The sequence below is a fragment of the Haliotis rufescens genome, unplaced genomic scaffold (assembly GCF_023055435.1).
Source record: "Haliotis rufescens isolate VD_foot unplaced genomic scaffold, xgHalRufe1.0.p SCAF_12, whole genome shotgun sequence".
Taxonomy (NCBI): Eukaryota; Metazoa; Mollusca; class Gastropoda; order Lepetellida; family Haliotidae; genus Haliotis; species Haliotis rufescens.
In genome coordinates, this window is record NW_025963802.1 from 2,016,172 (window position 1) to 2,032,082 (window position 15,911).

At 41.5% G+C, this 15,911-nt stretch overlaps 1 protein-coding gene across 2 annotated transcripts; it reads left to right on the forward strand.

Annotated features, from left to right (window-relative positions):
* Positions 1-162: 162 nt before the first annotated feature.
* Positions 163-13,579, forward strand: LOC124111732 (RNA/RNP complex-1-interacting phosphatase-like). Of its 2 annotated transcripts, XM_046471519.2 has the most exons (11): positions 163-301; positions 630-958; positions 1,544-1,619; positions 2,136-2,167; positions 3,474-3,573; positions 4,525-4,604; positions 5,213-5,259; positions 5,504-5,564; positions 6,151-6,197; positions 8,969-9,038; positions 10,198-13,579. In XM_046471519.2, the coding sequence occupies exons 2-11, from the start codon at positions 834-836 to the stop codon at positions 10,913-10,915; spliced, it is 1,356 nt and encodes a 451-aa protein (XP_046327475.2). In that variant the 5' UTR covers positions 163-301; positions 630-833; the 3' UTR covers positions 10,916-13,579. The 2 variants fall into 2 exon arrangements, with proteins under 2 accessions (XP_046327475.2, XP_046327476.2); XM_046471520.2 differs by lacking the exon at positions 630-958 and having other exon boundaries at positions 164-301.
* The last annotated feature ends 2,332 nt before the right edge of the window (positions 13,580-15,911 follow it).

Sequence of the window (15,911 nt, forward strand, 5' to 3'; positions counted from 1 at the left end):
ACTTGGCTTTTACAAGACGTTAAAGAATGTTTTTTAATAAAGTCACCGATGCTATTTACTTCAGCTATAGATGAACATATTTATATAGTTTAATTTCTAAACCCATTAAATAGTTCTACTTTTGTAACCTACAGACAATAAACGTGCGCTTACTCTACTTCCGGAGCCACACGTTTCCGTCTTGAAAAAGTAAAGTGAAAATAGGTTTCTCAGAACTTAGATTACGCGCGTTTCAAAATAGGTTTGTTGCAACACATTTCGTCAGAAGATTTACATACTTCAAAATGCCGCTACCAGACAGGTAAGTAACTTAGGGCCCAGTAATTTGAAATTATTCTTTCGATATTTTATTGAAACTGTGAAAGACAGCAAATCACGACGATGTTAGGACTAGGGCCTAGATGATACCGACGATAGCCTGCTGAGGGATACGAAGTAATCATTATCATTACTATGGAAATAAACGAAATACGAAATCCGACATGGTGTGAATGCCACTAGGTTCTTTTATTTTGCAATATAAATACATTATCCAGAATCAGCAATAGCCTTTTCTTCGCGATTAACACAAAAAGAAAAAAACACTTCCCAGATGCAGCATGTTCAGGTTTGTCAATATTTGTTTTCAGACATCCCAAGTGAAAACACCTAAAATAGACAATATTGAAGTCTCCCAACCTGAAACAAGGGCCATGGCCACACAATCTGCCTTTACAGTGTGGTGTTAGTGCTAGGCATAGGCTATTTTGTCAACAATCATAATCAATAATGATGTAGTTTTGACACTTTCGCATACCATTAAATCTTGTCCGCTGAAAAGATTAGAATCTGAAATGTTTTTGTGGCATTGCGTAGCACTAACACAAAGGTTAGTGATGAGGACAGTTCCAAAGTTCGAGTTAGTCATATGGAGGACTGCCTCCCAGTTTGGGAAAAGCAACATCACAGGAGTTAAAGGGTAGTTCTTGTACTTCCTTCGGTCGTAACTTGTAATGTTCATCACAAATGACTTTTTTTGCTTGTCATTAAAATAATACAGGAATGTTACTGAAATACAGTTTTAGCTAGCATTAACGCATTAAGCCATACTCATTTTTTACAAAATATGATCCTACTCTAATCTGTACCATATCAATTTCTGTGTAATTTTGGCAAATAAAGTTATATTCTGCATTGTTTTGGCAAAGAGTTCAGTCCTATCTTGTGTATATCATACTGAGCAGACACAAACATAATCCTGATGATAAAACTGCCCAGATCATTTCCCAATTTGCAGTCTGAGTTTTGTTGATTGAATAATTATATCATAATGTTAAGGTGATGTTTTCACAGGTGGATCCAGAGGGGCCTCCTAGGGGGTTCAGACCCCCTTTTTGAAAACCAAATGTAGTATGTTGTAGGCAGTAAAATTATCTGAGAGATGATTTTGATATTTTGGACCTCCCTTTTAAAAATGCTGGATCCTCCCTTGATGTTGATCATCTTTACTGTGAAATACCCAGGAGAACTCAGATTGCTCATAGATATTTGTTAACTGTTTCAGATGGGAAAACTACACAGCCCTTGGTGGTGTCATCAAGGGCACCAGGATCGTGTGCTTCAAGGTGCCACTCAAAAATGTAAGAGACTCTCATTGCCAGATAGCACGATCATCAGGCTCACAATTACACAACTGGCTATCATGGTTAATTTGTTTTAGTAAAAAACACAAGTTTTCCATTGTTAAGAGTAAACCTCCTTCAACATGAGTCAGTAACTTTCTCAAACATGCTTAATTTACATGACCTATGGGGGGCGGTCGGGTAGCCTAGTGGTTAAAGCGTTCGGTCATCACGCTGAAGACCCAGGTTCGATTCCCCACATGGGTACCATGTGTGAAGCCCATTTCTGGTGTCCCCGCCGTGATATTGCTGGAATATTGCCAAAAGCGGTGTAAAACCATACTCACTCACTACAGTCATATCAAGTCTACGTTTCTGGTCTCGTTAACCATGTGTGTTTGATGTTGTCTTAGGCACACGTGAGTTTACCCAGTCAGGTACGGGTTGCTGAGGAGTGTTGATTATCTGTTCCTTGTCACTACATGACCTATGGCCGTGGTCTCTGATTGATAATCACTTTTGACTTTATTGCAGGCTTTGGTTGAAAAGTTACCACAAAAGGAAAAGTGAGTTTTTTAAATGAAACTGTCTCTTAAAGACGAAACATTTTCTTCTTCGAACATTGTTTCTCTTGAAAATATGTGAACCTACCAGCTTTGTTATATTGGTAGTGCCTTGTTCTGTTCAACGTTCATGTAATTATATTGGTAGTGCAATGTTCTGTTGGTCATGCTGGACGTGCCATAGATACAAATTAGTGAAAGCACGAAACTAATAAATTGTGCTGAGGACAAGTAAAAGTCCTTCATGATTGACTCTAGCAGCTAGCCTGAGACTGGTATGTTGTGCTGAGGACAAGTAAAAGTCCTTCATGATTGACTCTAGCAGATAGCCTGAAATGGTATGTTGTGCTGAGGACAAGTAAAAGTCCTTCATGATTGACTCTAGCAGCTAACCTGAGACTGGTATGTTGTGCTGAGGACAAGTAAAAGTCCTTCATGATTGACTCTAGCAGCTAGCCTGTGAATGGTATGTTGTGCTGAGGACAAGTAATAGTCCTTCATGATTGACTCTAGCAGCTAGCCTGAGACTGGTATGTTGTGCTGAGGACAAGTAATAGTCCTTCATGATTTACTCTAGCAGCTAGCCTGAGACTGGTATGTTGTGCTGAGGACAAGTAATAGTCCTTCATGATTGACTCTAGCAGCTAGCCTGAGACTGGCATGTGGTGCTGAGGACAAGTAATAGTCCTTCATGATTGACTCTAGCAGCTAGCCTGAGACTGGTATGTTGTGCTGAGGACAAGTAAAAGTCCTTCATGATTAAATCTAGAAGCTAGCCTGAGACTGGTATGTTGTGCTGAGGACAAGGATGGTGGTAGTCCTCAATGACCAGCAGCATTTGAGGGCTATAATTATACTCACTCATAATGAAGCATCATGGAATTAGTTCAACAGATGAAAGGCAACAGGTGCACATTCACTAAGGTTAGAACTTAGATATACATATCAAGCTTCATGCCTACCAGTTAATGGAAGCAGGTTGTCGTAATGAGCAGTCCTCTTTCAGATTCAAGGGGGCACGGGTGGCCCAGTCTTCTAAGGCGCCGCAATTCGCTGTGCAGAGTTGCGTCCCTTGGGCTCGCCAGAAACCTATGATTGTGGGTTCAAATCCCGGTTCGCCCCGATTATGTTTCTAGGTTTGTCAGCACCATACCCGTGCTTTACCCGAGTTTCACCGAAGTGGTAAATGTCTGAGATCTGCACCACTTCGGGCTTTCCTCCCACAATAAGCTGGCACGCTGTGATATAACTGGAATACTGTTAAAAGCGGAGTTAAACCCAACTCACTCACTCACTCACTCACTTTCAGATTCACACCGACAATCCTAGTGAGGAAGATGGCTGACTCGGGCCAAGACCTTGGACTTGTGATAGATCTGACCTTTACCCGGAAATACTACAACACTCAGGTCAGACTGACGACGACTTGGGACAATTATCACCCGTCCTCTCATTCTGATACAGTAAACTACATTTTTAGCGACCCGAAAGATATAACAAACTTATGTTTGGGTCCCGGCCTTTTGCTGTGTATATATGCTGTACATATGCTTATAACAAACTTTGGTTATGACAAACTACTATTAGTGGTCCCTTTCAGTTCATTATAACCATAGTTTACTGTAGTTTTGTGCATTCAGATTTAGCTTCTTGTTTGTTGATAACTGGCCAGGTGACTGGCGAAAAGCTCTGAGGACAAGTAGTTTACTCCCAAAATGTAGTAAAGTTATATAAACATGATATACAAGTCAAAAATGTTTGTTGATGACCTGTCTACTCCTGTAACTATGGTGACATCATTACGTAACAGACTGATAACTTTAAGTTAGTTAGTTTTGTCACAAGAAAACTATAGGGCTGTTATGATACAACTACCTCCGAACACCTGATTTTTTTCATGGCTGTAGTTGATCTGTCCTGGCTGGTGGGTATTGCAATACAGCCTTTCAATTGTGGGTGTTCCTTTACTTGTTTTGAGTAGTATATATCCCGAGTCACGACATGATATGTAGGCAATCCTCAATGCACCATTCCGGCATGTAATTCTCCATGATATCAACACATGATCAATCAGTGTCTGTTTTCCTCTCGTAGTTTTATGCAATCAAATTTAGAAGTTTGTTTTGAGATGGGTGTCAAGTTTAAGTTAGCAGTTTTCGGGGGTATTGCAAAACTTTGTAATATGACTTTTTGAAATTGATACAGAATCAAAACATGAATCGATGCATGGGTAGGCGTATTATGTATCGTATCATTTGTAAATTTGCAATACATCAGTAAGATAGACTGGTGATTTGGGACACCCCAAGAAAGCTATTGTCCTTCATTAATCTAGAAAAGTGTGTTTGGTGTGTTGACAGGAGCTGACGGATAGGGGCGTCCAGTATGAGAAGATATTCACCAAGGGCCAGGAAGTCCCCAGCGACTTTGTCTTTGGCAGGTTGTTTGCTTCATCTGCTCATGGATTATTTACATTTTGCAATTTTAGCTCACCTGACCCAAAAGATATGGTGAGCTTATTACGCTTATGGATTCATCATGTTTATCGGCATTATTTATGAACTTGTTGATATGTCTCTTCAGGACCACCAGATGGATTGATTTGGAGTTTTTCTGACCGATTGTGTTGAAACATTATAATTTAAAATCAATGTGGCAACCATTGTTGGTTATATCGTTAGCAGCTTCTGAAGCATGATTACGTCTATAGGCATGGCCCTCTGTCTGTCCATGTATCTGTACAAAGAAGGTTGGTGACCTGTCTATCAAAGGTCAAGGTCTTCTCTGAGTTTTTTGCGAAACATGGTCATTCATTGCCAGTAACTGTTACTTGTACAATCCTGAGACCTGGGTAATCATTGAATGTTAGGGAGCTCTCTTGCTTAACATGTTTACGGTCAAAGTCTGGAAGTCCCTTTTTAAAACTTGAAGGACACAGTATATTAAACCAAATTTGATGAACTGTAAATTGTTTGTAATGCAGACACTTTTCCAGTTGACGAGAGGGTAAATTTGTGTTGGATTTACAGTTGATTATTCTTTTTCCAGATTTGCACACGTGATTGACGAATACTTGGAACAAAGTTCAGACAGCAGTAAGTAAATTATTTAACCAGTCACAGACTGACAGTGTCGTAACGTTTCATGTTGTGAAAATGCTAGTCTTGTGTTGATGTATATATAAAGTGCACATATTTGAGCTCATTTCTTCGTCTCATGAAATATGTGTGTGACTCATCAAGATTATGTGTGTGACTTGGCTTGGAGCATGTGTGACTGTAAAGTGTGTGAGATTTGTTCTGTGTGACTCCTGAATTATGTAAGCTGTATGTGTTTCAGCATCTGTGATTGGCGTCCATTGTACCCACGGTGTGAACAGGACAGGCTATATGGTCTGCAGGTATGGGATCTTGTTTGTTGTATCAGACATGTATTGATGACATTATATAGCATTCCAGCTAGGAGGTCAGACTCACTGATTTGAGAGCCTGACCACTCGATCCCGTTAGTCGCCTTTTACGACATGCATGGGTTGCTGAAGATCTATTCTACCCAGAATCTTGGCGACTATCAGGATAAGGTGGTCAGGCTTGCTGACTTGGTTGATGCATGTCATTGTATCCCAAATGCATAGATTGATGCTCATGTCAATCACTGTCTGGTCCGACTTAATTATTCACAGACCTCGTCATAGTGGGAAGTGAGGTGTTCAAGCTGGGAGTGCTGCGTTAATCACCAACGAAACAATGCACTCCATAGGTGGATTTAGGCTAAAAAATAATAGTCTTGGTTGTCAGGCACCTTCCGCATCATCATGAAGTCCACAGCACATTTTGTTTTTATTTCAATTTTCAACACACAACCTGACAGTGAAATGCTACAATACTTAGGAACAACATGATTTCGCTGAAATTATTGTAAACAACATTTGGTGCTATACCAGCTTGTACAGCCGAGGGTGACTGTGTTGTGTGTTTGTGTTTCAGGTATATGGTGGAGCGTCTGAGTATGACAGCTGACGATGCTATGGCAGGTGGGTACTTATCTTGTCTAGTTCCCAGTGTAGGAATTAGTTGCCCAAGTTCACTGGCCCGGAGGTCTTGCAAACCCTCATCATATTTTACCAGCCCCAAACACTTTTGATAAACTTCGACATGAAAACAAAATGACAACAGACTTTGACATTAAACATTTGCCTTACTGACATGATGATGAAATAAATTTTATAACTTATCCTTTCCCACACTATTTACTGAATTGTATTGACTACAGTTTTCAACTAGACAGTCGGGCCATCCTTACTGAAATGTGACTTGCCCAATTTATAAGTCACTGGCATTTGGCTAGCAGGCAGCTATTTTGAACACTGCTTGTACTGCTAATGCAGAGAACTCCTTACAGGGGTACACAGAACTCCTTTCAGGGATACATAGAGCTCCTTACAGGGGTACACTGAACTCCTTACAGGGGTACACAGAGCTCCTTACAGGGATACACTAAACTCCTTTCAGGGATACACAGAACTCCTTACAGGGGTACATAGAGCTCCTTACAGGGGTACATAGAGCTCCTTACAGGGTTACATAGAACTCCTTACAGGGGTACACAGAGCTCCTTACAGGGATACACTAAACTCCTTTCAGGGATACACTGAACTCCTTTCAGGGATACACAGAACTTCTTACAGGGATACACAGAGCTCCTTACAGGGGTACATAGAGCTCCTTACAGGGGTACATAGAGCTCCTTACAGGGTTACATAGAACTCCTTACAGGGGTACACAGAGCTCCTTACAGGGATACACTAAACTCCTTTCAGGGATACACTGAACTCCTTTCAGGGATACACAGAACTTCTTACAGGGATACACAGAGCTCCTTACAGGGGTACATAGAGCTCCTTACAGGGGTACACAGAACTCCTTACAGAACTCCAGATCAGCTGGAGTAAAATATGCACAATGAAGCCAATTAATGTTGAGTTGCTTTAGTAAAAATAGGCATGAAGAACAATTAATATGAACAATGATATACAGTAATGACACTGCATCATTACCCAGTGTAGCCTTTTCAGCCTCCGTACCTGTATGTGTTTTCATATCTTTACTTACTGATGCCATCTTCCCGAGGCAAGTGAGTTAACTGACTATAAAAGTCCAGTTTCCACCCTTGCCGAACTAGGCTGGTATTATGGAGTTACATTTTGGCTGGACTCACGAGTCTATACATAGTCCAATCAAAATCGCGCAACGAAATCTAAATCCGGTTAGTAAACTGTGATGGAGATTTCGATGGATTGCAGGATTTGCAAAGCATTTACACTGCCAGCTCATTTTCAACAGATATTTTCTTAATCTATTCAGGTTTTTAATCAAGGTGCTCACGTGATTTGATGCAGTTTGCGATGTAAGATACGTTTTTTCACAATATATATCTTGATTATTGATCAGATCGGTTGACTGGGGGCCGCCATTTTGTTTCAAGCAAATGCAAGTGATACGAGAGGTGGAATCTGATTGGTCCATAGGGAGAGGCATAGAAGGGACATAACTCATAACATTCACTGGTAGCGCTACGATAGAGCCCAGAAATTCCAGCCTACTTCAGCAAGGGTGGAAACTGGACTTTTAAAGTCAGTTAACTCCCTTGCCTCGGGAAGATGACTCATGCAGGCATCACGTATATATACTCACCGCCAAAAGAAATGCGAATCATAGTTTTTGGTTTGTTGTTTAACGCCACACTCAGCAAGAATCAGCAAGAATATGACAGCGGTCTGTAAATAATCGAGTCTGGACCAGACAATCCAGTGATTGACATTATGAGCATTGATCCACAAAATTGTGATACAGTGACATGCATCAACCAAGTCAGCGAGTCTGACCACTCTATCCCGTTAGTCGCCTCTTACGAACAAGCATTGTCATCTTTTTGCTGAAGACCTATCCTACCCCAGACATATAGAGAAGTATGTACATTAAGAAGAGATGTTTCCAGTGGGTACCACTTAATGACAGAACTAACAATCAGTCAAGTGTCGCCACAGAGTGTCTGTTTTTTTTCACGATATGCTGCACGTGATTTCCAAACTTTTCATGCTAATCCTACACAAGGCGAATAGTGCATCTCGAGTCATGGGTGTATGACGTCACATGTGAGGTGTTCATGAGCATCGGTTCACACAACATAACAGTATGTTCATTTGTGCATTGAATCAATCTAATATCTCTTGAAAATGAGTAATTCTTCATATATGAACCAACATCTATGGTATTCGCGTTTCTTTTGTCGGTGAACTTATAAAAGTACAACGTCACGTTTATTGTAAGGGGCGGTCGGGTAGCCTTGTGGTTAAAGCGTTTGCTTGTCACGCCGAAGAGCCGGGTTTGATTCCCAACATGGGTACAATGTGTGAAGCCCATTTCTGGTGTCCCCCGCCGTGATATAGCTGGATTATTGCTAAAAGCGGCGTAAAACCGTACTCACTCACTCACTCACGTTTATTGTAACTTAGACATGTATCCTTGTTGTGAACTTTAATGTGTGACATGACCCTTGGGGCATTACATTGGCAGATGCAAATTAGAAGTCACCTGAAACAGATGTATAAGCAGAATTGTGATTATAAAAGGTTCTCTCATTTGATTGGGGAGTAAAAATATATTGAATACCCTATGAAAATTATCAATACCCAATGTGAATGATAACAAGTCAGTAAATACTCAATAGCTCCAACAAGTATCTGGAGCTCTGGGTACATGTGCACTGCACATCTAAAGTTAACACAAGCAGCATCTGTTTCAGCCTTCAATGCGGCTCGAGGCCATGATGTCGAGAGGGAGAACTACATTGAGGACCTCCGCACCAGAACACCGTGAGTGAAGCAGTTCAGTATGGAATGCATTGAGTGGGAATAATTTCAAGTTACATCCACTGTGACTAAATTATTTAAAAAATAAGCGACGTTGTTTTATCGTACAATAAAACACTGCAGGGAGAATATAGCATGACAGGCGCAAACCCAAGTTTATTCTCCAAGCAGTGAATTATTGTACAATAAAAGATGACCACAAATCTTTTATTTCTTACATGAGAAACATTATTTACAGCCTCTTCATGGATGATGATAAAATGGACAAGCATTAAAAATCTTTACCTGCATTTAAATAATGATGACTCCCTGAATAGAATTTGACACGTGGCAGTGTTGGAGAAGTCCATTTGGGGTGGCCCAGTCGTCTGAGGCGCCGCGATTCGCTGTGCAGAGTTCACTCTCACTATTGGAAGCTATTGTTTCTATCTACAGAAATGATGTCATGATAGAACAATGTTTTATCCTGAAATAAAACCACGCTTCTTAAATAGATAATTCAAGCTATGTAATGGGTAGATAGGCAGGTGGGCCCAGTCTTCGCTTGTGCGTGCAAGAAACTAATGACTTTGGGTTCGAATCCCAGATTTGCCCTGATCATGTTTCTAGATTTGTCAGCACCATACTCCATGGCCCAGTCATCTAAGGAGCCACAATACTGCTGAACAGAGTTGCATTACTTTGGCATGTCAGAGACCTATGATCGTGGGTTTGAATTGCGCTTCACTCCGATTATGTTTCTAGGTTTGTCAGTACCATACCCGTGCTCGTGGGTCCCCCAAAGTGGTAAACGTCTAAGACCTGCATCACTTGCGGCTTTCCTCCCACATTCTGCATCTGACTGAACTCTCTCTGCATTAGGCTCTTACTTATGAGGGGCGGTCGGGTAGCCTAGTGGTTAAAGCGTTCGCTCGTCACGCCGAAGACCCAGGTTCGATTCCCGACATGGGTACAATGTGTGAAGCCCATTGCTGGAGTCCCCCGCCTTGATATTGCTGGAATATTGCTAAAAGCTGCATAAAGCCATACTCACTCACTCACTCATACTCGCGAGTTTCACCTCCCGCATCAAGCTGACCCAAACTCATTGATGCAAATGTGACATGGGATTATCATCATGTGACTATTTCTAACAGTCAAATTTCTTGCTTCTTCTTTGCAGAGGCAAGAAAACCCCATTTGATCCATCTGCCACTCCCCCTGAGGATAGCACACCTGACTATAGCAACAAGAGGATGACGGACAAGCTCTCACAACCTGGGTACAAGGCAGATAACTCCTACAGTAAGCTTCTGGAAAAACATCGTGGTCGCTATGACAACTGGAATTCCAACAATTCAAGGCAGAAGCAGAATGAGAGAGATCATGAGATGAGGCCTCACCGTGGTCAGCAATGGAACGATGACAGAAGGTCGCAACCATGGCAACAGAGACATGGTGATGGTGGTGGCTATTCAGGGAATGGCTATAGTGGTTACCAGGGCAATGACAGTGGCAGGCACCAAGGTTACGGAGGTTACCATGGCAACAGCTATGGTGGTTACAATGGAAATGGTTACGGTCAGTCCAGTCACTATGATAACCACGATTATAAGGGTCGCCGTGGAGATCGTAGTCAGCATAATGATTATTCTTGTGATGGAAACTATTCGTTCGATGTGGACTTTTCTCAAAAGGAAGGCCACGGACAGAAGGGTAGCCACAGTAAAAACAGCGCATATATTAAACAACATCGGAGCTATGAGGACTACCGAAGCCCGGTAAAATATAATGATTGGGCAGATGATGAAACAGATCGGTACGCCAAGAGTGGGTGGAGCAGCGGTCCTAGGAGAGGCGGGCGCAACCCGGGGGGGTACAACCGAGGGGGGAGGAGGTGAAGCTGTGACCCGCTGGTGTGACCAAAGACTGCCTGTGATGACATCTTCATACATTATCCTTGTTTGTAACTGTCTGTCGATGTATATCCATTTGTGTAGAGGAATCTGCTTGTGTTAGAAATGCTCATGAGAACAGAGTGGGGAGAAAAATATACACATTTCCTGTGAAGTTCCCCTGTGTATTGGGCATAAACCTATTCCTGGCCCTCAGGCATCGGCAGCCACCATATGACAGCATCTGCTTTCATGGTGAAATGGGGGGCACGAGTGGCCCAGTCGTCTAAGGCGCCGCGATTCGCTGTGCAGAGTTGCGTCCCTTGGGCACACCAGAAACCTATGATTGTGGGTTCGAATCCAGGTTCGCCCCGATTATGTTTCTAGGTTTGTCAGCACCATACCCGTGCTCGTGGGTTTCACCGAAGTGGTAAATGTCTGAGACCTGCGTCACTTCAGGCTTTCCTCCCACATCAAGCTGACACGCCGCGATATAACTGGAATACTGTTAAAAGCAGCGTTAAACCATACTCACTCACTCACTCACGGTGAAATGGAAAACCAGGAATCTGGTAGCTCACTTGTAACCAGAAGACACCTTGTTGCATGACTACACTACCTGAGTATCAATTGAGCGAATATCTTAAGCCACGGAAGAAGAATTATGTTGTATGTACCATTATTTATTGTATACATGGAATGTGAATCAAATGGTAACAAACAGGTTTGCTGGCGCATGGCGACATTTAAAACCTGAAAAGCAACATTTGGAATTGATGTCATTTTGTTTTTAAACAGATCTTAACAAAAGCTTCCGAAAGTTGCTTGATGTTGAATATTGAGTTTATACAAGGCTGCCGGTGAGCATGTGTATCATGGTTAGATTACAGCTTTCACAATTGATTCTAGCAGCTGGCTGAGACTTGTGATGAGGACAAGGGTCCTCATTGACTCGTAGCATTTGAGGGCTATAATTCTGAATCAGTTCTCAATGCTTCAATTTTGCTAAAAATCAGAACTGAAAAAAAACTGAGAGAAAATGTAAATATAGACCAGCTACACTCTAAGGACTAGAGAAATAAGGTTTACACTCGGTACGTCTTGAAAAAGAGGAATTTCTGGGCTGTATTACTAGAATGGGAACAATAATGGAGACTAATACCTCTTTGATTTGCATTTGATCGGCTGTTGTTGAACTTTTGATTGGCTTAAGAGTCTTTCAAAGGTATTTCCAAGCTATAAATATGTATTACTATGTGTAACATTCAGTGGACTCCGACATTTTGCCAATATAACGATAACATTGTTTGTGATAGTTTTGTTTTTTGGACTCATGGTGGATGCATCTTCCCAAAGCAAAGGATTTAACTGACTGTAAAAGTCCAGTTTCACCCTTGCTGAAGTAGGCTGGAACTTTTGGGATCTATCGTAGTGCCAGCAGTGGCTATGAGTTATGTCCCTTCTATGTCCCTCCTATTGACCAATCCGATTCTTCCTCTCATAACACTTGCATTTGCTTTAAACAAAATCATGACACCCAGTCAAGACGATCTGATCGATAGTCAAAACCTGTATTGCAATAAAACAGGTCTTTTTTTTGCGAAGAGCATTAAATCACGCGAGCACCTTCATTAAAAACATGAAAAGATTTGGAAAATATCTGTTGACGCAGAGTTTTCGGCAGTTAACGAAGTGGATGTCGATTTCGTTTCCATGATTTTGATTGGACTATGTATAGACTCCAGTCAAGATATAACTCCAGCCAAGTTTGGAAAGGGTGGAAACTGGACTCTTATATAGTCAGTTAACTCCCTTGACTTGGGAAGATGTGGTGGGTGCCGAGTCAACTCACGATACATTAGTTGATGACTTCACGGATATGCCTACGTTTTTGTACGAATCATTGTGTCACCTTACATGCAGATTGTGATTTTTTATTTCTAAAGGATCTTGCATTGTTGCTTCCGCCATCAAGAATATTTCTTTCATATGTCAACAGCTTTGCACCAGTCTGAGATTATTTTTGCTGATACATACCCAGTAAACCTTAGTAAACTCAAGTCTGTTGAACTAGTAATGGCTTGAAAATTCTTGTACATACTGTCAAAAAATAGTATATTTGAACAATTCTTTTTTGCATCACACAATATGCCCCTTACAAAAACCATTTTGTCATGACACAGTGTTGTGATGCTCAGAATCCTCCGTTAATCCTTGCAGACATACTTCTCGGGGATAACTTTGACAAGTCATAAATTGGTTTTCATCAAATCTGGTTTGAAGACGGCTCTTCATGAAAGACAGGTCAAATTAGGAGGCGAACCAGATCATGAGCTTAGCCAAATATTGTGTTTTGCATAACTTTAACTCAATGGACGAGACAAACTAAGATGACATGTCCTATTCAAGACTTTATTAGCAAGCTTATGGCATGAAATGATCCACACTGTGGGGGTACAACAACATATTAATTACCCAGGTCACACATCGTCTCCACCTGATGAACATTTTATTCGTCTCTCATGTCAAGCATGGGGTACTGAGTAGTTGTTCTGCCCAGATATACGCAAGGGGGCGTGAGGATATCAAATAGGAATAAACATGAGTGTTTAGGCCTTAAACATGTTAAATACAAGAAAAGACAAATAAAATGTAGTTTTTTTAAATGTATTCAAGTGTATGAATGTATGACCTGTTTTTTGGGAGACGTTCACATCACAGACAATTCCTGGAATATTGTTTGTTTGTTGGTTGTTTAACGCAGCACTCGGCAGAATTCCAGCTACATGACGGCGGTCTGTAAATAATCGAGTCTGGACCAGACTGTCCAGTGTTTGATATCATGAACATCGATCCATGCAACTGGGATAGGATGACATGCATCAACCAAGTCGGCGAGTCTGACCACGGGATCTTACTAGTCGCCTCTTTCGACAACCATCCAGTTGTGGCCACAATGGGTTGCTAAAGACCTGTTCTCCACCCGGATCTTCACGGGTCCCAGGAATATGGAGACATGTAGCAGGTCCAAGTGGCAAACTCTTCACTAATGGATCAACACTTCAGTTCATGTCAGGTCTATACATACCTACTATATGTAGGTTTCCAGTTGTGAAGTGAGTGAGTGAGTCGTGTGTAACGCCGCTTTTAACAGTATTCCAGTTATATCACCGCGTGTCAGCTTAATGTGGGAGGAAAGCCCGAAGTGATGCAGGTCTCAGATGTTTACCACTTCGGTGAAACCCGAGAGCACGGGTATGGTGCTGACAAACCTAGGAACATAATTGGGGCGAACCGGGATTCGAACCCACAATCATAGGTTTCTGGCGTGCCCAAGGGATGCAACTCCGCACAGCGAATCGCGGCACCTTAGACGACTGGGCCACCTGTGCCCCCAGTTGTGGAGTGGGTTTTGCTGTAGACAGAGTATCCAATGGTCCACTTTTAATTACATGCACTTTCTGGATGTGGCAGAGGTTAGGGTGGCCCAGTCTAGGTGCTTCATTTTCACTGAGCATAGCTGCTTCACTGTCATGCCAGAAACTTTTGACCACCTCTATGGGCTAGCGTTCGCAGCGGAAAGTCTGGGGTTTGATCCCCACCAACATCATACCAAAAAATGTTACCCTGCCTGGTGCTCGGCATTAAGGGGTTAAAGCAAGGACTGGTTGGCGTGAAGTCACTATACCGTGTCTGAGTGGGGTATTCATGTTAAACTGGGGCATGGTATCTCAGTGGGCTAGCACTATAAAATTGGCATTAGTCCGGACTCTTACAAGCAGCCAAACCTGCACGCACGCACACACACGCACGCATTAATGTCGCTATATAAGTGCAATAATCTTGACTGCAACGTTAAACTCCATTTCACCTCGACTCACCAGAAACCTCTGATAATGTGCTCGAAATCCAGAGACGACCAAATTGTTAATATTCTGGTTTGTCAGCCCCACATTCATGCATTTCACCAAAGTCATTAACATATAAGATTTACATCACTTCCAGCCTTCCAAATTCATGCCAGTCCGCTCGCCCAAGATTACTATAAATTGTGCAGAGGACAAGCAAATATCCAATGGACAGGTAGCATTTGAGGTCTTTGACTCTCAACTTTGCTACAAATTGGAACTGAATAAAACTATGTAAACATTTTGTCTCGTTCATGCAGGACAGACTGTCAGAACTAGATATGTGGGCAGTTTCTGCTAAAAAATATCAAACATTGTATAGTCTGATTACAGCCAAATCAGGCATATATGTCTATGATGTAATAATGGTATGGTATGCAAAGGAATCATGACGTTAACACTAGTCCTCTGGACCAGGCTTTATAAAAACAAATTTCCACGGCTGACTTCAGGTTTTTCTTTCACTCCAAGCAGACACGATGATATAATTGAAATACTGTTCAAACAGCTTTCAACTCACTCACTCACTCACTGTTGAATCAGCATTCTGGACCACATGAAGTTGACATATGACAACACATGGCCATTGTTGGTGGAAATATTTATTTCTCATGAAAATAGCCAATTCTTACGTACATGGCAGTTAATCAGTCCTGGATGGCGACAGGTTGAGGTAATCGGGTAGAGGCTGGGGAAAGCTAAACAGTTTGTACATATCACAATGGCAAAATATTTAAAACAATGTACTCACATCAACTCATTACTGTACAATTAAACTAATGTAGAGTTTGAGTAAAGAAATTCATCTGGCATAAAATGACAACCTGACAAAAAATATGTCCTTTTATGTTTTTAAAATAAGTCAAATTGAGACTTTTTCATTAAGTATGTATAAACATTCAAATTCATTGGTAAATGTTCTAAACCCAACAATTCATGGTGGACAAGGAAAAGCAGCCAGATGCTAACATCTGGAAAAGTTCATTCAGTTTCTATGAATGCATAACACAAATAATTTCAAGCAACTTCAAAGCTCTTTATTGAGGCTTAGTTTACGTTAAAAAAATTATCTCTGAGATCAAACCCAGTTGAAT

Bases quoted from the DNA above. Each gene is read 5' to 3' on its own strand.
- LOC124111732 (XM_046471519.2), top strand. From the start codon at position 834: ATGTTTTTGTGGCATTGCGTAGCACTAACACAAAGGTTAGTGATGAGG. The intron at 1,620-2,135 runs GTAAGAGACTCT...ACTTTATTGCAG, and splicing joins TCAAGGTGCCACTCAAAAAT to GCTTTGGTTGAAAAGTTACC. The intron at 5,565-6,150 runs GTATGGGATCTT...TTTGTGTTTCAG, and splicing joins ACAGGCTATATGGTCTGCAG to GTATATGGTGGAGCGTCTGA.